Below are 27,672 nucleotides of genomic sequence, written 5' to 3' on the forward strand. Positions count from 1 at the left end.
GCATTTGATGCTTATACACTAGTGCAAAATTTTACCTTATGGGAGGTAGAAATTGTTAAGAATAAAAGTCTGAAAAAATTTGGCACATATTTGTTTTCCAACCGCCTTCCATTGCAGTTATGGCTGGAAGTCTTTGAGGGACTTCAAGCGGTCACTCGTTACTTAGTATACAGCAACAGGCTGCTTCTCAGAGAGTAGAATCCATAAGGATTGCTCAGACATGCATGAATCAAGCTAAATACCTCAGTTACAGCATTATAATGGTAAAAAAAAAAGTAGATATGCATGAAAGGTAGGCCCTTTTAAACAACATTTTGGAATGAAATGTAGAAAGTGTTAAAAGCATGTCAGTACTTTAGCAAAATACCTTCTTTAGATCTGAATACAATCAGAGGGAGATGAGTTAGCAGACCCTACCCTCAAATCCCGTTAGACAGAGATGGCATCATTTGTTCTCTGGCACCAAGCCTTTGAAAGCCGTGGTGCGGTTATTTGCTTTCATTCACTTAGTAAAATCAAGTTTTGTTACCGCCAGTTTCACTGAAATGATGCTTGATGCTGTCTGGATCAAAATGAATTCCTCAGCATGAATAAATGGATCCCGAGGCTTGTTTCTCCCCCTCCTCAAACTGTCTCTCATTCTCAGCTGTTTTCTTTCATCAAGATTCAGACACTTGTCCACAGATGGGCTTGGAGAAGTGGTGCTGAAGATTGCAGATGAGAATCCAGAAACAAGAAATCCAATCTGGGACCTGCTATTTTTTTCCAGCATCTTACCAAGAACATACACACACATACACGGATTATAGTGCTTTTATGCAGAAAAGAGGCTAGTGTTTATGGTTTCTGGCACAGTATGAAGTCTTTTGGCTTGATGTGTAGCTTTTAAAGCATGTCAGGATTTCCTGTTTTAGAGAATTCTGTCAGCAAAAAAGACGCTATTTCAGTTTGTCATCTTGTTTCATTTTTAGCTCTAATGACAGCAGGGGCCCCTCTGGTGGAGTGGCCAAGCCACATGTCTGTTCAAAAGAAAACTGCATAATAGTAGAGCTGGACTGGGGCTTGGTTGTCAATAAAATAGCATTTGAAGTGCTTCTTTTCATCGCATTCATTCTCATCGATGTTGTTGACAGGGCTGCTATTTACATGTTGTTTTGCTCACATAGTTGTTCCCCCCTGGTGTTACGTGTGATGGCCAGGTGTGTCAATACCTCTTAATAAATGTTATATAAACATAAAAATAGCATGGTTTTATATCTGCCATTTTGGTTTCTTTTGTATTTTTTCCTCCCGAAACTACAGCTTGATTTTTCACACCCTTTTGAACACTTGCACCTCATGAGTCTTATTCTACAGTCTCCCTATATAATCTTAAGATTTAGAACTCCTGATTGCACAGTTTATAAAAATTGATATTTTAAATCCTTGGCTTCACTTCAGTCGACCTAATTGTGACGAACAGTCAAGAATTTTTCAGTGTGCTGCCACTTGGCAGTCACTTTTTAAAGCAGTCAAGGCTGAGATAGACGTGGAGTGGGAGGTGAGGTAGTTCAGTGTTGTCGGGTGGCTTTTACTTTTAGTGCTTAAAGAATAGACTGAATAGTGGAGAATGTTGACGCCTTATTCACACCTCTGATGGCCTTTTTGATCAAGGAGCAGTTTAGCCGCTTTTCTTTTGGGCCACATATATGGTTATTGACTTTCAGCTTCGCTATGAGGAATAAAAGATGTGAAGCCAAAAAGTCTCACCTTGTACTGGTCAGTGAATGCATCATACCTAAACTCATCAGGTTGCAGTTACAGAAACACTTTTTAGATTGGGCGTCGTTACTGAAAGAAGATAGTTTGAGTATGAGTGAGGTGTTAGAAATGAATTTAGAGAAAGTGCAGATGTATAACATGCTTTTTAAGAGGAAGCTGTGTTTTCTGTCATGCATGGAGGCTGTGGGAGCAGTACATAGTATTACCTTCTGTAGATAGTTGAATTAGGTAAACGGCAAACGTGTGATGTTGTGTCTTTTAGAGCTCTATGTGTTGTGGAAGATGCTGGGTTTTTAAATGATGGATGCTTTTTGGAAATTTCAGAGGCAAAGATGGACATTCACAGGGGAAAATACTTGGAAGTTCTGTTTTAGAAACGGTAAGCATGCTTCCAGCATCAACCACTAGGACAACACGCTAAAGCTGGACTAAAGTGTAAACTCTAATATTTTAATTAGGGATGCACCCATCCACTTTTTTCACCTCCGATAAGATACCGATATTTAAAGTGTAATGTCGGCCGATAGCGATCCGATACCAAAAACGGCACTAAATTATTACCTAGAAAATTGTTTTATTGTGTGAAAAAAAAACAAACTGGGATCACTCTTCTGTGCATATGAATCGACTTCCTTGTTATGAAACTTCTGGAGGTTTTTCATTAAGTTGGTGGTGTTATAGTTTGAAGTTTTAACACTGTCCCTCAGAACATTTCTCCCACAAATATTGCACGTAGCCATTGGGCTAGTAGGCTGAGAGAGCGTGAAAAACCTCCACACTGCAGATCCTTTCGCCCGTTCAATCATAAACAATATGGCAGTATTGTGTTGTTGCGCTGCCGCATGACGGCAGAGCACAGCATAGAGTTAGAATGAATAGATCGACCCCTATATCGGGTCAAATGTCACCGATAGCGATCTAGTTTTTTTCCCTTATATCTGGACGGATACAGATAAAAATATCGGATCTGTGCATCCCTAATTTTCATTTGAAGCAGCGAAGTCCTGTTTAATAGATATTCTATTTTTCAACATGTAATGCTGCTTCATAAGGTACCAAAGCAGTAGAAATGGCAGAGATCAGAAATGTGTGATCAGTGCCTCTCTGGCTAAAATATTTACCTACAGTTGTTAAAGTCTTAAGTTTGAGGTTTCCAACCTTTTTGTTCTGTTTGGGTTTTTAATATTCAATGAGGATATTCTCATGATGCATGAGCGGTCTGCAAGGCTTATTGCAGGGTCAGCATGATTCAAAGCAACACTTTTCACACCACAGCACACATAAATATTACACAGATTGCGCTGCACATATGAGGCGCAAAAACAAAACCTCATCCTTTTTTTTAACCAACATTATTGGATTCCGATATCTTGAATATTGCATTTCTTACTGCATCCTTCTTATCAAAAATCTTGTTTTTAGGCTTTTTTAGTTTATTGTTTTTATTCTTTATTATATTTCTTCAAAATAAAATTATATATGAGCCCTCTGTTCTTGGTTCTCATTATTTTTCTCCTCTCTGAGTATATTTAAGCCGCTGTATTAGCCATGTTTGAGTTGTGGAACTAAAACTTCTCTAAATGTTTGACAGCCTTAAAGGACTGAGCTCCTCTTTATTTAATTATGATTATGTACTAAGCTGGATAGTTAGACTTTATCAGTCAGCTTAGTCCACCAGCCCAGGTCTTTTCTCTAAATCTAGTTTTTAAATGCATCACTAAAGGCACTTATTAAACTCGGATTGACTTGTAGATTATTTCCTAGGGAAGTAATCTAGAAGGGTTCGATTCTTTCCATCCCCAGGAAACCTGCTGCATGTCTCTAAGCTCTCATTGATCAAGAGTAACTCCTTTATTGATCTCTGTGCTGCAGTGACTATGATAACATTTTCATTTATTATTTCATTCCATATATTTATTTTTTCATTCAACCTTTTTTCACTCCTGAGTTAATTTTCTTGTCTCAAAAGCTGAGAAAAGTCTCTGATTCTCTGATAAACGCATAAAATATGTTGCTTTAGGTGCATAGGTTCAAATCGTTAATCACTAATACACATTTCTCTTTATGATACCTGATAAGACCTTTAAGAGACATTTCTACTAATCAATCAGGAGTATTTAGATGGTTGCTGGAATAATCATTTCCTCCAGGTTTCATTTTTTTTTTTAAAACACCATTCATGCTGCATTACTAGTGTGGCTAAAGTGTTAGTGTCTTATCCTGCAACTTTTTCCCTCACAGATCACCACCCATCTCGTACCACCTACAGCTCGTACACTTCACTGGTTTTTACAGCAACAAACAAACCGGAATCATTTATAATTCATTCATATGGTTTGTGCTTCAGATGAAAAAAACAAAAAAGGAAAACAGGAAGGAGGAGAGGAATTGTGCTCTCCGAGGCAGATATTGCAGGCTTAATAGTGTCCCTGGTGACAGTTGTTGGGTTTCAAACCCCATACTGCCTGCTAACCCTTTTCTCTCAGTCAGCGTTGAGGAAGACACCCCCTCTCTTACACATTCTGCTCTCTGTAGCCAGAATCGCGTTCAGTGATCAAAGCAAGACCCTCCACTGTATCACAGTCGGCTACAGTCTTCATGCATGATTGTTCACAGCGTGTTTGTTTTAACTGAAGCTTTGTGTGCAACATGATAAAACTTAGACAGTATTACAGCAACACTTTTCATATTTCACAAGTGCAGAGCAAAACACTTCTGTCTTTTTTTTCTCAAAAGCACCAAGTTGTGAGTTTATCAAACACATATTAAAAGAGGGAAAGTGAAGAAGTAATTTTAGCATGCTACAAAATGCTTTAAGATCTGTTTAATTATTCACATTTGGTTTTGTTACAACAACCAGCTAAATGTATTTTGATTGGTTTCTGTTCTTTAGTTAAACTGGTGCAAGGTTGTGAAGAGAAAGTAGAACAATGGTTTTCAGGATTTTTACAAAACAAGAGAAGAGTCCCCCTTTACTCTGAAAGTCATAAAGAAATCTAATGCAACTCGTTGTCTTCTACGATGCATGACATATCTGTGAGGTCTATGCAACATTAGAGTTATCAACTTGTCCAGGCATTTTCTGCCACACTGCAGAACAAAATATGTGTTTCTAATTTCTTCCAAGTAGGGTTGGGAATTGAAAAGATTTTCACGATTCCGATTCCCTTTTCGATTCTATGATTCGATTCTTTATCGATTCCAATTTGGGGAAAAAAGGAGAACAAACAGTTTGATTATCAGCATCAAATTTGTTTACTTAACTATTGCACAATCTTACAAACTCAACAAGATCAAGATGTCCACAGGAAATGTGAAACTGGAGGAACATCTGTGTATAAATGAAAAATGAATACAAGAACAAACTTAATAACCAACAATGTCTAATAACAAATGATGGGATAATAACCTATTTTAAATAACAAAAAATACAAATTATAAAAAAATAGTAGTAGGGAAAATTAACAGTTCTTTTGCAGAAAGATGAGCATATCTGCTTTTTCTGGAAGGATTCGGGATCCTTCAGCGCTTAAGGTGTTTCCAGCCGTGGAGAACACCCTCTCAGATGGGGTGGAGGAAGCCTGCACACAGAGGTAGTTTTCAGCCAGTCCAGATAGCAAGGGCAGCGTATCTTGCTTGTTCCACCACCACAGTGTGGCGCTATCCCTGCAGAGGATGGAGGGCAAGCTTTTATAGAGCTGGATTTCCTGATCTACCCTCTGGGCTAAGGAAAGACGGGGCTTTGATTCACAAAGTGACCGCAGCTCGTTGTCTTCCGTACTTGCTTACTGAACGCCGTGTGCGTAACTTGCGTAAAAAACGTGACGTAAGTCGTGCTCCCCAGAGCCGGCGCTCTAGGCTCTGATGCTGCGGGAATCGAAAATGCCTAACTTGCATAAAAAACGTGACGTAAGTCGTGCTCCCCAGAGCCAGCGCTTTAGGCTCTGGTGCTGCGGGAATCGAAAATGCATAACTTTCATAAAAAACATGATGTAAGTCGTGCTCCCCAGAGCCGCCGCTCTAGGCTCTGGTGCTGCGGGAATCGAAAAAAGAATCGTTCAGCGAGCTGCCAAACGATGCCATGGAATCGGAAAATACGGAACCAGTTCTGAACAGGAACCGGTTTTCGATTCCCATCCCTACTAATTATCACTGCAATCAACAGACTATGATCCTTTGGAAATAATTTACTGTCACTCTTGGATGACAAGTAGGAACATTTAAAAATGTTGCAAACAAGTATTTCCTTCTTCACATGTAGTGTTGTGGTGTAAAACATGTTCTGTGCCATATATTCGCTTCTAGAGTTGGCCAGAATATTGGGCAAGGCAGGAAAAACCACACAGAAAATATAATGCTTCAAAATGTGACATAAGATGCATCATGAACCAGCATTTAATCCTCTAACAAACAGACCCTCATCGTAATTTAACCTCAGTTTAAACGCAGCTGTTCTGCAAAGCTTTAGTCATTTGTAGATTAAAATTTGTGAGCAAACATCATCATTAAAACAGACGAAAAATTCATAAAGGTCATACTCAATTCTGTGGAGTTTAGATTTAGGTAATTTGTATATCACTAATGTTCAGTCTATCATGAAAATAAGGAAAGAGAATGCCGCCACTAATTTACTGAGATAAGTCTGCCAAATTTAGATGGACATCCACTTTAGTAGGGCTGTTCTTAGAAAGAACAAAGAACAATTTTCCAAATCTGAATCAACTCTCATATTAATACCTTCAGTTCATATAACCAAAGATGGGGAAATAGGCATTTTCAACTGTAATTACTTTATTAATTTCCTGTTAGCTCAGGTTCCAAAGATTTCTCCCTTATGGAACAAAAGTAGGAGAAAAAAATAACAGTTTACCGAAAGCCATGCAGAACTCTCAAGAAAGAATGCTCTCCTCACACAATCTGAAACTAAAGTTTTAACCCCACATGCAAAATGCCATGTTTGGCTAAAAAGCAACACTGCATCAGCCTGTTCACTACCTGTTCACTTTCTTCAGCTGCAGCAGGGAAGTTGAACAGAGTTTATCTAAAATAACTGGATGAAATCCCGTTAGATGTTGCAGAAAGCTTAAGACTGGGACCGAGGTTTATCTTCCTGTAGGACAGCGACTATAAACATTCAAGGAGAGCTTCAGTTGATTGTTTTGCAAAGTAGGGACTCAAGAAGGCCGAGTGACAGAGCAGTCTTATCTTTTGAATAAAGGAAAGAAAAACAGCTTTTTTGTTGTTTTTATTTCTTCCAATTCAGATATGCAATTCTGTTGCTTCAAAATCTATTAAAATCTAAGGTTTATGGTTTTACTATAACAAAATGTAAAATAGTTTAATAAGTATGAAAATTCTTGCATTATACTCCCCAAAACACCATCCTGCTTCGTTCTCGTCCTCCAGAACCATCCTGCAGCCTGTGTCTGTGCTTTGAAGACATTTGAAAATAGAGATGTGTAGAAAGATGGGGAGGGGACAATAGTGAAGGGAGTTTAGAGGGCTGAGGTTAAATGGGCCGTGTCAGTAGTAGTCTTTAACGCAAGGGATTACCGGCCTTTTGTGTGCTGCGAGCTCACTCAGTCACTGAGCCTGTGTAAGACACACTCGCACACCATTTGCCACACACTGACGGCAGCATCCCGATCAAGCCAGCAAAGGCCGGCAAGTAAACTGCTGCAATCAGCTTTGTGCGAGGAGAGAAGAAAGTGAGGGGATGGATAGGGGAGGAGGAAAAGAAAAATGGGAACATGAAAGGAGAGAAAAGACAAATGTGCTGGAAGCAAAGGTTTTTGTTGTTCAAAAGTGTTAAAATGGGATTGAAAATGATTCGAGGAGAGGCTCTGTTGCACACAGAGAATAGCTTGAGGTTAGGACTTGCTTTCCAGAGGAAGAAAAGATGTTCTCTAAATCATCCTGAATGATGATAAACATGGAAAATAATGCAGCATTTGATGCACAAAACAAAGGCTGGAAAACCTTTCTTTCTCATATTTGTTAGCTTGATTGAAATTATGCTGATTTGAGCTTTTAATGCTAAAATAAAAAGGGATATCATTCTAAGGTGATCCACTGTTACCTGGTTGCTCTAAAACTCCATAGCTACATTTTATTAATCAACATAAAGATGTTATTTGATGCTAAAATAGACACCAACACAACATGTTTAGGATCTAACAACAGGGTGGGAAATTTGTAGGTAACCCAGATGGTTATTATTACTCTAACGAAACCCTGGAGGGGATTGTGTAGTATTTTAGTTTTTTTCTTTGAGTATCTATTATTGGTCTAGAAACTTATGTTTGTTAAGATCGCTGATTGTTGGATTTCAGGTCATAATCTTAGCGCACCCTGCAGTCAGTGCGATTGATGAAAGGTATGGATTCAAATTGAACTGTTATTCTAAAGTGATGCATGCAGAGCCTTAAATAACTTAAGTAAATCATGCATGTACGCAACAGTTTTGTCTTAAAACAAACCTTAAAACCCACCAAACCTCAGAGTTGATGAGGTTGCCGGCTATGTACAATAATATAGGCTTTATGCGCACTTCAATACACATTAACATCAAAATATTTCACAGATTTTCAATTTGTTTCAGCTGTGAGACATGAATGGGTTCCCATAAAAAAATAAATATTGTTTGTTTTGGATATAATAATAATAGATGGGTTCAAAGAATAAAAAAATAAAAGAGAGAGTGTATGATAGACTGACTGTATATGAAACTTAGGTGGCAACAATCTCTTCAGGGTGTCGGATCAGGACACTTTAGAGATGTTCTGGTGCTTGCAGTAAGAAGAGGCAGACTTAATCAGGTTTAATTGATTTATCTGCATTTAAGGATCTTTTAGGGTTTAGTGTGTAGTTTCTGAAATACAAACACACAGTACAGATTCAGAACATAGAAAATAAAATTAAACTCAAAAGCTCAAATATCATACCAGCATTCAGCATGCAATGTATAATCGACAGGGATTAGCAATACAGCAACATAAAACTGAGTCTACAGCTAGTTAGCAGCTAAAAACAAATCACTAATTTTAGCTAACCATTCACCATGAAATACACAATGCAAACTACTGCTTAGCAATCAATGTAGGCATAAGGGGTTAACACAAAATACACATATTAACTCACGGCTCTATGGACGCACACACTGCAGATCATTAAACCGCTGTCTGCTCCGGACTGAGTGTTATGCATGTGGTGCGTTTAAGAACCTTGCTATGGTAGGAATTTTCATGAACAGGGATTAACTTTTTTACAAGGAGTGTATGCTTTGTTTAATTTCGATCTAAAGTACTGCAAAACTAAATACAGGACACAGTAAATTTATTTTAGTTCTTCCTTGTTCTGAATTTGAGATCAGCCTGTGATGGGAATTAGCCAGTTCTGAAATATACAAACAACTGATTCCTTAAATATATAAAAATAATGAAAATCAGATTAAATTAAAAAGTATCTAAAAACCTACCTTTAAATTTGAATAACACTAATAGGAAAGCATAGATGTCTATTATGAGGCTGCTTAGTGCATATCTGTCCAAACAGATGTTGGACGTTAAGTCATAGTCAAAGATCTGAGGTTAACGGTGTTAATGAGTCTGGGAGCCATTCTGGTCTTTATTTGAAGTCTAAAAACAGATTTCTATCATAACAAGTAAGAATCCTCTTATTGCTAAGCTCACCAGTACCTATAGACCGTACACTTGTATTATGGGAACCAATCAGCATCCCTGCAGCTAAGAAAGCTTCTAGACTAATACTTTGAAAGCCTGTTTTTTCCTTGAATTCCCTCCGACTTGACTTTGTGATAGCGTTGCATTTATAATGTCTAAGCTGTTCTATTTTAAGCTGATTTTCTTCTGCCTGTCAATGGTGAGAGTTTCTTGGTAACAGCTGTAAGGCTCAGAACTCAGTTTTTTTCTGAATTGTTTGTGCTCGGAAAAAAGAAAGCAAAAAGAAATATTTGTTGAGGCCAAAATTTCCAGTTAGAAGCGGATCAAAGTTTCTTTTGGTGCTTGTTCATGTTTTGACTTTAATCAAGGCACTGTTATTTAATCACAAATCATTGTTAGATGAAGTTCAGTGATTAATACAGTGCTCACCCTTTTCGCCTCTGCAATTTTTCCACCGTTCACTGTAATTACCTCTCACATGTTCATTGATGAAAGACTCTGACAAACATGCATGTCTTATTAATTCCAATATCGCTTTGATTTTTGCATTAAGCACGTGGTCACTGTCTTGGGTTGCAAAAGACACACGTGTGTGTGTTCATAAGTTTGTTGCTGTAGGGGTTTCCCTATTTCCCTGGTGCCAGAGGTGATAACATTAATTACTGTGCCTTCACAGACCTCAGCCCTTGCATTTTGATGAGCCCTGTGTTTGACTGAACCTGCACAGAGTCGCTGACTTTGACTTGGGTAAAATGTGAAGAACAGGTCAATTAGAAGAGCCTTCGACTGCTTCCAATGTTTTAATTAAAGTAGCGGTGAAATGTAAACTTACTTCTAATTATGATTAGCTTTAATTAGCTGTCACTCTGATCTTAATTGCCTTTGAATACCTCTGACTTCTAAATGCCGCATCTCCAAGCACCAACAGCCGTGTGCTCTGCGTACGTGCCAGGTCTGTATCTTTACAGTCTCTGTGCACAGTTATGATGCAGGCTATGTATTTATTAGAGGTCTTATATTTTCATTTCTGTCTTGTTCCATAGGTTCTGCTGGATATGGTGGTAAAGAAGAGTGAGGGCTACAGTGTGGAGCAGCTGGAGAGACTCTACTCCCACCTTAGCCAGTGTATCTACCAGCACCGCAGGGAGTACGACAAGACCCGGTTACTGGAGGTCAGAAAAACACCCAACTGGTCCGGCATGTTAAATGCACATTTATTAGCATTTGTTTTTTTTTTTCAAAGGTTTATAAAAGTTTTATAATGAGTCTGTTACTGAACCTGGATATTATCTTGCACAAAATTTTTTCAAGGGATTCAAATCTTAAACATGATTTGTATTGAGTGAGAAAACGGTTGTTTTTTTAATGAAAACTTTAATCCAAATCAAACCTGTCAAAGGTTTTTTTGACAACCTTTTGTAGTTGGGAAACTTTAAGAAAACATCTCAGCTGGATTTCACAAGGTCGGAGCTGACAGAGGCATCTTTAACCGTCATTACAGCCTTTCTTGTGCCGTTTACTAGGCAGTTCAGAGACGGTCATAAAAGAAGGTGGTTTTAGTTTCTGGCGATTCATTTCTGTGTTTATGTTTTTTGTATCTTTTGATCTAGTTGAAAGGGAAGGCAAGTTTATTTATATGGCACATTGCAGTAGTAACACAAATCAAAAGGCTGTACATGTAATTAAAAAAAAAAGCGTTACAGGGAAAAAGAAACGCATCGCAGTGGTATAAAGATAACTGAATAAATAAAAACGAATTATTAAAATGAATGAAATTATTGTAAAAATTAGTAGCCAGTCATTGTAAGGAAGGGGTTTAGCTTGTTTAAATAGCATTTCCAATAATCTCACTGATGTATTTTTGCAGTTATTCCAAATTGTTATTTTTTTTAGAGTTGCTTGAAAATAGCTGTTTTTAGGGCGCCGGGAATTTATTATTTGATTAGTTAAAGGTATGAAAGGATTTTTCTCAGAAATTATGTGTCGAAATTCATCTAAAATGATTTAATTGATGGCGTTCCAGCACTTGTTCACTCTTTAAATACCAAAGTAATATGTAGCAACAGCAATGAGACCACACCAATAACTTGTAAATATAACTTACTGTGATAACGCTGGCAGAGACCTCTTCTTATGGAGATTTCCTGCAGACTAAGTACATCCTAGTATTTTGCTGCCTCTCTAGTTGAAATTCAAACCTACCGGCAGAGACGTTTCCAGTGTAGAAAACTTTTGCGAAGGATGGGGCTCTGACACATGGACACACAGACAGCCATTGGACATAACTTCCACCACAGAATCCTCTTTGCTGCCTTTAAATCAGAGCTTATGACAGGCCGAGCTATTTTAAAGGAAACTGTCAGTAAAACAAGACGGCAGGAGGTTTGTGCTTTATCTACTTTATTTAGTAAAATTTCATCAAAATCAGTTCTGGTTGGAAACACATCTAGTACTGGACTTCACACAGATACCATCACAGTTTTTCAGGTTTTAGGTCACAACCCAGCAGATTATTTAATGTTGTTTTATTTTAATTGATATTTTAAAGAGTTGAGGATTCTGCTTAGTTTATAAAAGGTTTAAATAGTGACTGAACCACAATGTTACAGATTCTCCACAAATTTAACCACTGGGCAGTAGTTTTTATTCCACTCATTTTGTTGTATCCAAGTTCAAAGTTACTCTTAACATCCCAGCAGAGTCAAGAGATTTTCTCATATTTACATATGATGTGATAAGAGAGGAAACCAAAAAACAGTTTTTAACCAGTTTTTGGATATTTAAAAATTTTTTGGAGACCCTTGCACTACTGTTATCTGGTGGTCGGTTTTAATCAATCTATTTTAAACTTTATTAACCAACATGTGACTTTATCCAGCATAACGGTGAATCCCTAAGAGAGAATAGAATAGAAAATCTCTTTAATGTCCCACAATGGGGAAATGTTGGTGTTTTCAGCAGCAAAAAGATCATAAAAAAATGATCAGACAAATTTGGACCTTAGAAAAATGTATAAGAATAACATAATAGTGAAGAGTTAAAAGATAAACAATTAAATACTGTACCGTAAAGTGTTTAAACAATATAAAAACTTTGCACCCGGAGAATAAATAATCAAGATACAGCTATGGACATTTTTACAGTAATTAATATTTGAAAATAGCGGCAACATCAGAGATGTGCAAAATGACAGCAGCATGTTATTTAACTGTCTAAAGTAGAAACTGTGCAAAATGAGCATGAATGTAAGAACTTATTGAGGTTGTTGGGAACAGTGGTGGTTATAGAGTCTTAGAGCTGCTGGGAGGAAGGATCTATGATAACGCTCCCTGGTGCATTTAGGGTGCAGCAGTCTGTCACTGAAGGAGCTCTCAGTTCTGCAACAGATTGATGCATGAGGTGGGAAACATCCAACAGAGATGTTAATATAGTTAGGATCCTTTTGTTTCCCACCTCCTGCACTGAGTCCAGAGGGCATCCAATCACCGAGCTGGCCTTCCTGATCCGCTTATCCAGCTGCTTCCTCTCAGCTACAGCTAAGCCCCTGCTCCAAAAGACACCTCCATGAAAGATGGCTGATGCCACAATAGAGTCAAAGGAGGTTTTTAGGAGCGTGCCCTGCACTCCAAAAGACCTCAGTCTCCTCAGCAGGAAGAGTCTGCTCTGACCTTTCTTATACAGATTCTCAGTGTTGAGTCCAGTTTGCTAGAACCACCTCTGTGTCACATTCTATGTAGAAATAAAGTTATGAATTACCAATTAGTAATTCACTGAAACCCAAAGTGTCAGTTAAAAAGGTGCTTCAGTAACATCTTTATTAAAGGGATTTTCATGGGCAGAACTGAATGTGGCAAGAAAAATTAAAGTCAGTTTGTTTAACACTTTTCAATGTGAGATTATACTTCAGCGGTGAACTACGAATTTATTTTAAGGTTTCCCTCACCTCTTCATCAGGGGTGCCAACAAACCATTTGTGTGTATTTTACATTCTGGCACTAATGTCAATTAATTAGGAATTTTACAAATTGCTTGTAACACATGTGTTGCCTGCTTAATTTAACAGGCAATGTGAGGTGTGTTTCATACGTACTACTTTAAGTCCCTGTCACATGATGGTAGCCATGAGAGCGAAAAATATGACCTCGTAATACAGCCCTGTAATGTTTGGTAGTCGCCATCTTTTCCTTTTTCTAAGCCATAAGTGATCATTTTTAAGCAAGATGAAGAGTAATACTTGAAAGCTGATTAGAGAAAGGTACTCATCTCTGAGGGCTGCTGGCACACTCATCACAAGGAGTAAATCCTGCTAATGACACCATAATGACTTACTAAAGAAAAAAAATGACACTGTGTTTTATTAGAGCTGATTTTTTTTTCTCTCATGATATTTTATTGGAGCACAAGCTATTTGTAGCGACCAACTTGCTGTCACACTGAGCTATTTGGCAGAATGATGGTTTTATCTTCAGCTTAGCCTCTAACAGCAGTACGTTTTCACACTGTGAGCAGATGTCATGAACAGTTATCATAAATCTGATGTAACCTTTGATAGGATGGGCCCTTATTTGATGAGGCCTGCTGAGTTTTAACCTTAGAAATGTATAAAATGAAAGAACATTTAACCATATGCAAAAATAAATGATATACCCCACTACCCTTGAAAAACCGTTCCGAGACCGGTCCGAGCTCAGTACCTGATATAACCTATCGTGTGTAAATGGAAACTGAACTGAACCGAGCTAGACACAACTGAACCAAGGTAACTGCAGACCAGTTCCAGAGGTGGGCTCGGCTCGGTTTTTCCCTGGCTCGGTTCTCTGATAACAAGAGTGCATGAGCAGAACACGTCATCTCCATCAGGCTGCACATCGCGATTCACACTCCATTCCAGTAGGTGGCGGTAATGCCCCTCCGGAAGTTGCTTGCCAACCAACACAAAACAGAAGAACAACAACTATTAACATCCACGAAAGGTTGCCGTCTTCTCCTGACCCTCCACAAACACCGAAGTGCAGCAATAACAATCAAGCATAACTTTCTGAATGTGACCGGCGCCACCATTTTGATTTGCTTGATTCCCTCCTCCTTCGTCTTCTTCTTCTTGTGTTTTATGGCGGTTGGCAAACAACTTTTGGTGCATTACCGCCACCAACTGCTTGATTTCCTCCTTCAATACTGGCAGTAATACTGCAGATCGTCACTAGGATGCGAGGAGTCAAGGAACCAAGATAGCATGATGTGTAAACAGTCGTCAGAACCAAGCTCGTTCTTGTTAACTGACCCGAGCTAGGACCGGTCCCAGCGTGGATCGGTTTTTCAAGGGTAGTGTAAATGGGGTAATAGAGCGATCATCTAGTGCGGTCCTGTTTCCTCTATCCGCCTCACCACGATAATAAACAGACTGAATATATAGTGATCTGAATTTTTTCCTCACACCCCACTCAAAACATCACATCTGCATGTATCTATAAAGAAGATAAAATGAGACACAACTTTGACGTATTCATCTATCCACCCATCCATTAAATTCTGCTGCTGCCCATCAGTTTAAAGGTAGAGTATAAACAGACCTTTACTGATGAGATCAGAGTGGTGCTACTTTTTGACATAAATATTTATAGTTTTTCAGCGGCTCCTATTGAAGTGCCAGCGTGTATTTTGTAGTTAAACTTGATATGCTGGTTTGGTTTCCACACCTTCATAAAATGTCGAGGAACACAAACAATATGTGAGAAGACACATCCCTGTTATAGGAGTTTTAGAAACACACATGCTGAGATAAGCTGACAGAAAAAAAAAAAAAGTATCTGAGATCATGACAGAACCAGGATATGAAACCTCTGTGGAAGAGAAGCTGAGCAATAATGGCATCAGTACAGTTTATATCAGGTTGAAATGGAGGAGTTTTCTGTATCAGTGGTTTTCTTGGCCCCAGAAGAAGACCTAATGAGGACGGCAGAAACTCTAAATGAGGGCATGTAAAAGGTTGTGTTCATGGATGGCGATACAGTCGTATAGGAGCAAGACAGGAACTATAATCCAGAACGATTTATTACAGATCCCTGGGGTCCAGCCGCACAAAGCTCAGCCTGTATGGCAGATCGCTTTTTCCTTATCTCAGTTTGACACAATCTGAAGATGGATAGAAAATATAGTCTAAAGAAAACTCCTGCTGCAGTTAATTCCAATTTAAATAGCTAAACAGAACCCTTATACAGATGACTCTTTTCTTCTTATTTACTGCTAATTTCTTCTGACACTCTTCTATACAGAGGTGACTGCTGTAAAGCTTCCCAGAATCCCATCTGGTCATCGGCTGCCGCTGCAGGATGTCAGAGCAGACAGGGGGCCAGGAATGGTGGCGTTGGTAGCCAGGGCTGGTTGTCAGGATGTCAGAGAGGGGAAGCAGTGGAGAGGGGGAGCGAGCAGTCAGCCAGGTGGTGCCGCCTGTCGACAGGCCCGCTGGAGGAGCAGGAGGAGGGGTGTACGTCTGGGCTCATCTCATGCTGCCAGCCTAAATTGGTGTTTGGAGAGCAGGAATGTCAGCTCATCTGGCACGTGTTTTGTTTGCCAGTGTTTCCAACAGGCAGCCTGACTCCACAGCAGGTCATCTCCTTGTAACTCTCCAGAGAGGGGAAAAGCGCGCACACAGAGATCATATTAGAGATGGCGTCAGCAGCTAGCTCAGTTTAATGTATCTCTCTGTAGCCTGTGTGTAAATCATGTAGCGAAGTGAAATGGACCATGTACATACATTTGCCATCGGCCTCTGTGGATGGTCCGTGTGTCTTCAGAGGGGTTGACCTCTACAGATGGACTGAACTGAAGCCCTCTTACAGTTAAAACCAAAGAAAATGTGTCTGATCTGTACACCACAGATCTATGCTTCTGGTTCAGTTGGACCCAGCCTGGTGGTTCATTCTCCCTGCGTTTCAGAAACTTGATTGGAACTTTGGACCTTTTAACCTGGATCTCTGTGGAGTTGCAGCTCTAAATTTTCGATGGTAAATTAACTGAAGCTGCTTCATTCTTGGGTTATTTTGTGCGAGATGCTGCAGATCTGTGGACCCGCTTGTTTATCCATGATGCATTGTACGTCCATCTGTTCATAAAAGTATCTAAAAAGTCAACTCTTCAAAGTTCTGTCTGTAAGGATGATAATTAATAATTTAAAATAGGCACTAAAGTCTAAACTGTTTAAAACATGTTTCCAAATCCCTGTTAAACAACAGGACTGGAAAACAACTGAGCTCAAAAGAATTCATTTAAAAAAAGGAAGAAAAAAAGAAAACCTAATTGTTGAATTCAGCCGACAGATTCTGAAAAGCACGGACGTCGTTTGAGACTATTTGTATCTGTGATGAACAGTCACACAAAGAGAAAACCTTCATAAAACAGAAAACTCAGTTTTCCATTTAGGAGCGAATACAATGCAACCCTTCCATTTATCGTGGGAGCTGTTGTCTGGCTTGTGAAAGAACACCTTTTGTGCAAAAATAACACACAAGATTGCCATCTTTCAGCACTTTGTCTTTTACTACAGAGGGGGGGGAAAAATAAAAACACTTACAGTGTGGGTTTTTCCATTGCTAACCAACCGGACACACGCAGCTGTAGGAAATTGTATCTGGGAAATGAAAATCTGTTTCTCTGATGTAGATGAGATGAGTTCAAATAAAAATCGGTGCACTACGGTGATTTAAACACACGTAACAAATGGTCGTGTTAAGATTACCAATCATGTTTGTGCTCCATGTTTTTTTTTTATTATTTCATGGTCAGAACACAATTTGATAAATCTAATAAATTATCTACGGAGGTATATAGCAGAAGGCTTATCTTCCTCTTGATAATCCATCCATCATATTAGTAGTTAATGTTAAATATGCTAGATTAAGGTAGCTTAACTACTTTAATCTTTTATATAGATTCTGGAACCTTTAAGCTCCAGCAACATTTCTCTCCAACTAGCTTAGAAACAGTTTGTTAGTGCACAACTAATAAATTAAATCCTATCAAAGGGGTCAAATAGATAAAGTATATTGTTAATATATATTTAGGAAATAAACATTATTAAAATACAGACATTTTAGGTTGATGGATACAAATGTTTGCTGTAACAAAGCTACTAGCAACTAGCAAGAATCCATAATTTTTTTAGATATTGGATTCTAGATGGTTTTAGAAAATATGGTTCAAAGCTTCAATTGACCAATTAAACATCTCACTGTGACTTCACACCACCTTTTATCCCATTTCACGCCTACGTTTCCATATCGCCCTTCCCACTTCTACTTTGCTCACATTTCATACTCATGAACTCCAACATTATATTTCAGTGTCATTTTATTGGACGATTGGTAGCAGCTTAATACATAACAGTTAAAACAATCATTTGCTAAAAGCAGACATAACAATTCTTTTTAGTATTATTTCCTGGCGATTTTATGATCCTCTGTAAATCAGTTAACTTTTATGAAATTTGACATATTATGACCCTGATCGAATCAAAAGCCCAACCAGCCTCCAGCTGGTATATTTATGAGTCGGATAACCGCATTTTTTTTTTTACAGCAGACAGTAGATTATGATCTGCATTTTGTTTTTGACATATGATTGTTATAAAACAGACTGTGTTGTACAGAAAGTCCTAAAAGTACAAAAGTTAATTTAAAGTCCAAAATGATGAGGGAAGCCAAAGGACTGGTGTCTTGAGGTTGAAGTTTTGTAAAAGTTTTTCTTTGGATGCACTTCTTTTCAACTTTTCTGGTTCTTCATTAGAGCTCCTCGGCCACACGTTCAGGTTTGCAGCTACAGGTTTCTGTCCTGGAAATGCAATAGTTGGTAGAATTAACATGTTAAAGAACTGCTGGACTTCCTCTTCCTCCCTGTGTAAACTCCCTAAACACCCTTTGCCCAGAGTCAGCCTATTAACAGATGGTTCAGTCCGTCCCAGTGGGATTTGTTAGGCCACAAACCCTTAACTTGGAGGGATCACTGAGAAGACCCCCCCTCATTTAGTCCTATAATGTAACTGTGTCTGGTCAGCCAAAGGGGCCTGTGCTGCAGTGGTAAAGACTTTAGAGACGATCCAGTCCCAGGCCTCCAGGCAGATAAACTTTAGATCTGCAAAGCAGCGAGAAGCTCATTAGCATCTTAGTGCGGTTGTACAGTGATAAATGGGAGGATAAAAATCACAGTTGCTTAAAGCATACATGTGTCTAAAACAGCGGATATGCTTAATGATCCAAAGCCTTTAGATTTTCTAAATAAGTCATATTTCATGCATTCATGCATCAGTTCCATCTCTTATTGCCCCGTTATCTTTTACAGTCTGTGACCTGCTGTTGATAGCTGTGGGTAAGGCAGATGCACCCAGGGCTTAAAAGTAGCACAATAAATATGCTGCTTTTAATGAGATTGGTGTGTCTGATGTTTGTGAACATTTATGCACCTTATATTCTTGTAACATTAATGTAAGCGGCGGTTTGTGCAACGTTCCAGAAGTCCAACAATGTGCTAAAGCTTAAAGATAATCAGTCATATTTAGCAGTCATATTGGTCTGCTGGCTATGCTTTTTGGTTGTAGCATCTTCCATATGTTAAATTCATCTTAAACTGTAGTTCTTTATTGTGGAGCGACACAGACCTGCTGGATCTTTACTGCTAATATTAGGCTGCAATATAACGTATAAGTGAAATGAACAAACTGGTATTGCAACATTACCGATCCAGCACTAAAATGGTGATATCTGTACCAACAAATAGGGCTCCGATACCATTTTGAGAGCCAAAAGTTTATTCAACTATTGTCACCCATTCTAGGTGGGCAATAAAAAGTTCTACTGGATTGACTTTTTATTAGGCTTTTTCCAGCTTCACAAAGGTAGGCAGCAGCTGGACAAAGCCATGATTGCAATTAATTTACATTCAAGTAGTATGCAGTTCTTCATATATACACACACACACACACACACACACACACATCAATTTCAAATGGATTTATCGGTATGGTAACGGTATCGGCCAATACTGCACAGCCAGGTATCGGGTTTTGGTATCGGGGTCAAAAAATGGCATCGCCGCAACACTAGAACAAACCTTACTAAATAAGAAGTTAATATAAACATATAAAAGCTCTAACCTTCAAACGATTAAGGGCTTTTAATGATGGATTTGGGGAGTTTCTTCTTTAGGGTGGAAAGATGACAGAACATACTTCATAATGTCAAAAGCTTTATCTTGGTTTTAAACGTTTTACTAGAGGAAGAAAAAAACAAAAAAAAAAACAACTAACCTGTTTAATAAATAGAGCCCCTGCTGGCACCATCTCCAAGCCTCTAACCAAGTCTTTTCAAATATATTATTTTTAGCTCAAGAGTTATTAACAGTGCTTCTTCTTTTTCGGCCATGTTTAATTAAATTAAATCTAAAAGTTTTGTGAGACTTCCTGCTTGACATTTTCTTTTTTTTCTGAATAAAATCTGTGCGTGGTGTTATGCGCTTCCCCTGTGACTGCACACCACACACTGTAGGACCACACCTGTTATAACTCTTACCTTTTATCACCCTGTGTGAGCTTTCCTGGATTTTGAATTATCACCAGAAAATGTTAAAATCGTGTCGTGTGAACCATGACACCTCTGGCACCAAGTTTCACATGAATGTAAAAGTAGTCAGATACTTATGGCAACACAGTATGTTAGTATTTAAAGGAAAAAAAAAAAGATATAAGTGTAAAGTTTTACACTTAATCTAAAGGTAGATTATTTTTGATATTAAAAAACAAAATCAAAATATTATACATTCACAAAACAAACATCAAATATTTGGAGCATTTGGCATCATAATGTTTTGTTATTCGACAAACCTTTTAACATGGTTGTTAAATGAAAATGCTTTTTTTCTTTATGGTCAAACTTGATGATTTATCAGAACAATCTTTGATGCAGGAACTTGCTACCCTTCTGTTTTTAACCTTTTAAAATTTAGGAGTTCGGAGTTGACTCTCTTCCAATCGTTAACCCTCAGCATACCATACCATACCATACCAACTTTATTTATGAAGCACTTTATACACCGAACAGGACCAAAGTGCTGTACACAATCATAAAATACAATAAAATTATAAAATAGAGAAAAAACGAGTGTAAAATACATATTAGTATACAAAAAGAATAAAACAAAGTAAAACGTCTCAAATTGTGTCAAAAGCCAAGGAAAAAAGATGAGTCTTAAGAAGGGACTTAAAAGCAGTAAGAGAAGAGGCCTGTCTTATGCTCAGAGGCAGATCGTTCCACAGCTTAGGAGCTGCCACAGAAAAAGCACGGTCTCCTCTGAGCTTGCATTTAGTCTTTGGGACCCTCAGAAGCAACTGATCAGCTGACCTGAGGGAACGGGAGGGTGTATAAGAATGTAACAGCTCAGACAGATAAGAAGGAGCAAGGCCATTAAGAGTTTTAAAAACAAATAAAAGAATTTTAAAATTAATCCTAAAATGTACTGGCAGCCAGTGTAAGGAAGCTAAAACAGGGGAAATGTGGTCGAATTTTCGTGTACCTGTTAAAAGACGTGCAGCAGCATTTTGAACCCTCTGAAGATGAGAAATATACAAGTCGCTGACCCCTGTATAAAGTGAGTTACAGTAATCCAGCCGTGTCGTCACAAATGCATGGATCACTGTTTCGAAATGCTGTCTGGAAAGAATGGGTTTTACTTTTGCTAGCTGCCTTAAGTGGAAAAAGCTGGACTTTATAACGGCTCTGATGTGCGCTTCCATTTTAAGACCAGCATCCATCTTAACCCCTAAATTTGTAATAACCGGCTTAACGTACTGAGCCAAGGAGCCAAGACTAGTCACGGAATCAGCAGTGGATCTGCCAAAGATCATTACGTCCGTCTTGTCCTCATTGAGTTTTAAAAAATTTAGGGCCACCCAGGCCTTCACATCTTCAAGACATAAAAACAGAGACCGAAGAGAGGTGGAGTTTACATTCTTTAGCGGTAAGTATATCTGTGTGTCATCTGCATAGCAGTGAAAGGCAATCCCATGTTTTCTGAAAATAGCATGACGCTACATCCACCAAACCTCACAGTTGTTAACATATTTATGGTTTCTAAGCCTTACCTTGACTCTTCAAAATATTCTCCTTGACACAGTTGCAAATCAGTTGTTTTCCACCTCTGACCATAAACCTAAATCCCGTTTTTTGGATGACGTCAGCTGCTTAGGATCGAGACTGGTAGTCAGCGTAGCAACAGATTGAAGATATTTAGAGAAATGAACAAAGAGAAAGCACTCAGTAAGTTATTCCAAAAAACAATTTCAGCATCATCCACCCCTTGTCTACTTTGGATGCAGAAATAATTTAGAATTTATTTACATAAAAGAAATTGGAGCATTAAAAACCCATCAGCCGAGGCCTTTGGAGGGTACTCCTGCAGTTGGCAGTCATATACCTCAGTTATTCTCTAGCTTCTGCAGGGAGGTGTGCATAGTTTGAAAGTTTGTATTAAAGAACAGCTCCCTTCTGAAAAAACTTTACTCTCCTCTGATGTTCAAAATAGCTTTTTGCTGAAAAGTTTATCGTTTTTTTATTATTTAACTTTTGCTGAAATTGATATCTGGTGGGGGCGTCCGTTGCGCCGATCAGCCATTCAGATTAGAGAACACACGCAGCATAGCATCTTCAAGGCATTAATCATGGTCTATAGCAGCCTAACATCCATCTCTCATCCTCTGGCTCCGCTCAGATGTAGTCAGTGTCAAACTCTGCTATTTTCATGCTGAGAGAAATCGCCCATCTTACTCTGCCACGGCTTTGCTCCACTTTACATCATTTATCATGGTGAAAGCTGTTGTTTGCTGTGGGAAATTTCCAAGTAATATTGAAACCGCGGTTGCACAGATGCTTTGTACACACATTCAATTTTGCTGTGTTGGCTTGAGATTAAGCGGTTTGTGCTGATCCGTGTGTGTTTGTGTTTGTGTCGCAGGAGATGGAGGAGAGGATCCAGCATTTTGATACATTCCTGTGAGGTGGAGAGAAGATACTTTTCAGGGAGATCCTGATCAGCCTGGGACCACAAAGACTCACTTAAAAAAAAAAAAAAAAAAAAAGACAACAAAAAAAAAACAAAACCCCACACTCACAAAGCAGTCTTGATTTGTGAGAATGAGGACATTCGTTGGTGCTATCGTCTCAGGAACCTGGCCATATCCAGACCCATTTAACACAACCAAACACCTGCAGGTGTGCGGGTCATACACACACCAACAGTGACGGGCAACCCTGGTGCTACTCGGGTGCTATCCTAATATCCATGCTGCTCTTGGGAACACGTCTCAACTCAGACAACCGGCAAAACAAACACATCTGGACGCTTCTCTCCACAGCAGGCAGCTCGTACATACCTTCACACTCTGAGACCCTCACCAGCAAAAGTGTGAATGCATAGCGCTGCCTGGAAGGGGGGTGATCACCTCCTGAATCACTGTTGCAGCCCTCTTGCCCTCAAGTGGAACTCCTCGCCGTATGGGCCAGTTATCACCACGCTATTATGTTGCTTCCTGGCATTTCAGCTGCTTGACCTGTTCGATATCTGAGCCACAGACGAGGAAACTCACCCGAGCAAAAGCTTGCAGGGAGGTTGTAGGTGATGTGAGCACAGCAGGACGACGAGCAATCATGTCCTGCTCATTATATTGGTCATTGGGTGTGGAAAGCCTCTCTTCCCCCCTAAAGGTGTTAATTTAGTTTAAAAAAAAAAAGGAGCAGAGTGTAGATCCTCCTCTCTGAGCATGGTGGCTCACAGACCTTATGAGTTCCGTTTTAGCAGATTGTCCCTGTTCTGAATAGCTTTAGTGTTTAAATCCTTATATGGGCAAAGAATCCTGCTAAAAATGTTCTGTTCTTTACAATGAAATGCCAGGAAAATTCAGGATTTAGTACCTTAAACATTAGTGTTTGTAGAGGACGTGTAAAACGGATTGGACAGGGATTAGTTAAAATGACCAGTCATTACCAAGGGTTGGTTTTACTGGTCCAGCTGGATCAATAGACAGTTAGATTTTTGCAACGTTACACAAAATATGCAAAGGTTTTCCATTTTCCCCCGCTTTAAAGTACTATAGATTTTTTTTAGAGCTGGTTTGAGCAGTGCCCCTCCCTCACCTGTTGCTGCTAACAGAAACAGATCGTATTACTTTAGCCATTTTGGGGATAATGTTTGTCAGAAATAAAAACAGATATTATTTTGATCCAGCTTTTAGCAGATAGAGCTTCTGATATTAAATTTTAATTTTATGATCCCATCTAGTAGCTATAAGAATGAGAGCATATCTCTTTAAATGCAATTAATTGATTCTCAATTAATTGGCTGATTGGCTGCTTTGGTTAGCTACCATCCAATCAGCATTAAGGATTACAAAATGTGCCTAAATTAGAGGGCAGCAGTTTACTATGGAAACTTAAAAGTACAATTAATTTAATGATTTATTCAACATTGGACAAAAATAATTGATTCAATCTTCAAGCCCCTGGTGCCATTTAAATTGTTTTATTAATAAATGGCAAGAATGAAGGTTTTATAATTTATAATAGGCAAGTATTCCATTTATTCATATATTCAGTATTTTCCATCAGCCTAACCCTTGGTATGTAGTGGACGGAGTCGCTGCTCTGGACATTATTAGTCCAAAGGGGGGACTAATAATGTCCTAGGCAACAAATCACAAGTTAAGTTCATGTTTAATGAGCCACAGTGATGGTTCTACTGTAGCGTAACGCAGAGCAGCACAGGAACCATGAGAGAAATGGAGAAAACTGAAAACAGTCCCAACCCTTATAAAGTAGTTACCGGTATTGTTAGAGCTGGGGTTTTTTTCTTGCTAAAATTGTATTTTTATTTTTAACAATTCATGTCCAATCTGATTTGCACAAAAGTCCTTTCTTCACTTCTATTTTCAGGTATTTTTAAACATCAGAAGGTAGGATTTAAAAGTACTACCTTTTATTTAACCCAAATTTATGTCCATGTGATTCCCTTCCACTGAACTTTGCCTCCTTTATCTATTTGACCCCCAACACCCCGACTGAGGACCTGGAAGTACAAATAGGAAGGCGGCTGTAGGTTGCACTGCCTAGTGTGCCTTATTTCAAATCTTAATAGATCAGATTTAATTTAGTTTTAGATGGGGTGGGTCTTCACCATGGGGTGTGATCCTACAGCAGAAATAGATTATAAATATATTAACACTACACTAATTAAAACATGTTGGTTTTAACTGCGATCTAGGCAACAAAAGTACATTTTTATTAAAAAAAAAAAACAGCTGGCTGACGTTTGAGCCAACCAGAGGAACTTGGCTGAAGCGTCTGCAGCAGATGAAATGGTATCTTTAAATGTATTCACGTCTAGTCAGGCCTCAGACCAGCTGGGGGAGGTCGGGCTCCACTTGAGCAGGAAGCAGCCGTAATGAGAGCCCCACAACAACCGCTTTCCCTTAGTGTTTTAATATGGGAGGCTGAACTCCCTCCAAAGGTGCTGACACACCGCCGCCCGCTCTCTGGCCGTCTGTTTGAACTCAACGTATTCTATTGTCATTACAGTCAGTTTTATTTTGTAAACTTGATTATTTTGTATTTCTAATTTTCTTTGCTTGAATTGAGATTGTTAGGCATGTTTGGATTTCTAATGAACAAGGCCAATTCTAGGCACACACCCTCCCACCAATAGTGTGTTACAGATCCCTTTTTTATTATTATTTTTTATCTATCAGCAGACTAGAGAAGCTGGATTCTCATCTGTGGCCGTTGCAGTATAAGTTTTCTGTTTCTGTGGTAAATCAAGGTGTTTACTGAAGCTTTATAAAAGGTTTAACGGCATTCTCATGCTTTTTGGAGATGTTTTGAACAGGTGCTGACTGAACAAGACCCCCCTTCTTTTTCCTCAAACCTTTCAGGTCCACTCCAACTCAAGCTTGCGTCTGCCTTTTTTCCTCTTATCCTTGGTGACTTAAGCAGAGACGGTATGCAAACAGGTGATGACAGGTTAGCACTTGGACTACTGCAGTGAAGGGGGAATAAAAAACAATGCTACCTCAGCTTAATTTATCTTAATGCGTAATCTGTTTACCGGGTGCTAAAGTACTGTCACATCCACAGTATCATATTCGGTACCAGACGAGTCAAACCGCAGCTGCTGCAGTAATCCAACAGTTGTTTATCTCTCTCAATGTGTTTGTATGTTTTGAATTTGAGCCAGATGATGATGATTGCGTTAAGGATGTGATGCAGGCTGTATTTTAAAGCTTTAGTTTCAGGTTCCTTGATCTGTTCCTCCTGCATTTTCTCAGCTTCCTAAAAAAAAAAAAACATTTTGTGCAACTGTCGCTTTTGCTTTCCATAAATTCTTTCCCGCTTTTTTGGCAGATTTTCATCTCATTCTTACTATTTATTAGCAATTATTTTACACGTAATATTCATGGAATTTTCAGATTTTTTTTTGTATGTCATGAAGTTGTTCATTGAGCATTACACGTGCGTTTTGTAGCGTTTGTGTAGCAGGTTTATTTGGCGTCTATCGGGGGGTGTTAAAGGGTTTACAGGTCTCTCAGGTTCAACATGGGACAAAATGCCCTTTGAGCTTTTGTTTTTTTTTATTTATTTTATATTTTAAGTGGTTACAGACTGTGACATACTGGAAAAGACTAGCACAATAGTAGTTAAGGTACTATGCTTTGTGCTAAACAGTTTAAAAATGACCAGACTGCCAAACATTGTTTTATTGATTTATATAAATTTGAACATAAAATTTGGGTTGTTAAATGTCATACATTGTTATCTTCCTTTCTTATGGATTTTAGCCAGTTTGGACTAACAACCAATTTTTGTCTGGTAGATGAGACTACTTAGTCCAGTATGCAGAATAAAATGGTTTGTTGTAACCCTACTTTGTTTAATTCTTCCCCTTTTTTTGTGTCCCATACTTCTGTTCAGAGCGTTTTGTAGCCTTGTTGGTTCTGTTCCTTTGTGTATTTTAAACACCTGTTCACAATGTTACTTTAGTGTAAGTTATATTTGAAATCTCAATAAACTGCTGTTGATATACTTGAATAAAGGTGCAAACTAAATAAAAAAAACTCCTTGGAAGAAAGTTGAGGGGTGGCACCTGGAGCTTTTTCACACTGCACCTACATACTACACTTACAAACCTTAATTACTTTTAATTAAAGGAAAATCAAACACGTACACCCTGCAGATATTAAAGTTGTGGTTTGCCTTTTTATTTAGGCTTTTTTACTCCGATAGCTGTAAATCAGTGTCTTAACTGCCTTTGAGGGTCTTCAATCTACTGAAGCATCCTCCTTTAGTATAAATCCAGCTGTTCTTCAAAGGCTTCAGAGGTTGGAGAATATTAATGAATAAACAGCAGCTGGCAGGGAGAAACATGAGACATTTAAGGCAGGATTAGGTCATATCTGATGGTCTGAACATCTCTGGAAGACAGCAACTAGTAAGAGTATGGCCCTGTCTCAATACTCGCACTAAACCCTATGCCCCACTATGGTGCAAGTGCACAGGATTGCAAATTTTCTAGATTTACTTGCTAAATGGTTTTTTCCAATGTTACTGCTAAATATTATTTTAAAACTGCAACAAGAAATGTCTCATATGCAGTAAAATATTAATTATTTGGATTATTACACATGAGGACCGATTTTCATCACAGGTACTTGAGCTCACTTTTAATTTTCTTACCTTTTTCTTGGGCAATAAACTAGTAAAATTCAAACGAGAGGATACAAAAAGATGTGGAGTAATAAGTAGCTGGAGCAAGAACAAAAATGAAGGAATAAAAAATATTCAGGCTTGTCAGCACATTTTCCTTAATTTTTTTTCCTTTTCAATGTTTTGATAAACGGAACTAGAAAAAAATAAAGGTGTGGCTACTTTCCTTTTGCAGCAATAAATATTAAAAATTAAAAAATCTGTAAAGACCAGATTGCTTTTGAAAAAAAAAGACAGAAAATGGGAAATTATTTTCTCTGTAATTTAAGTTCTTCTTTAAAATGAATTACCAACGTATATTGAGTTTTGTATTTTAAGTGGCTTTCTTTAACCATTGGAGAAATGGTCAGTTGAATTAAATACCACAGAGGGTCACTGTTCCTAAATGTGATTTTTTCTATACATGGTTCTTATTTATAATTAAATAGAAAAGGGCA

The 27,672-nt window shown here is 38.5% G+C and overlaps 1 protein-coding gene across 1 annotated transcript in view; it reads left to right on the top strand.

The window, feature by feature from the left end:
- atad2b (ATPase family AAA domain containing 2B) overlaps window positions 1-22,563 on the top strand; it is a 98,454-nt gene extending 75,891 nt beyond the window's left edge. The window contains exons 27-28 of the mRNA XM_038286119.1: window positions 10,487-10,615; window positions 22,440-22,563. Coding sequence (XP_038142047.1) covers window positions 10,487-10,615; window positions 22,440-22,481 — 171 coding nt within the window. The 3' untranslated portion in view covers window positions 22,482-22,563. The remainder of the gene's footprint in view (window positions 1-10,486; window positions 10,616-22,439) is intronic.
- The last annotated feature ends 5,109 nt before the right edge of the window (window positions 22,564-27,672 follow it).

Source organism: Cyprinodon tularosa, unplaced genomic scaffold, assembly GCF_016077235.1.
Source record: "Cyprinodon tularosa strain WSP-4 unplaced genomic scaffold, ASM1607723v1 ctg22, whole genome shotgun sequence".
NCBI classification, from domain to species: Eukaryota; Metazoa; Chordata; class Actinopteri; order Cyprinodontiformes; family Cyprinodontidae; genus Cyprinodon; species Cyprinodon tularosa.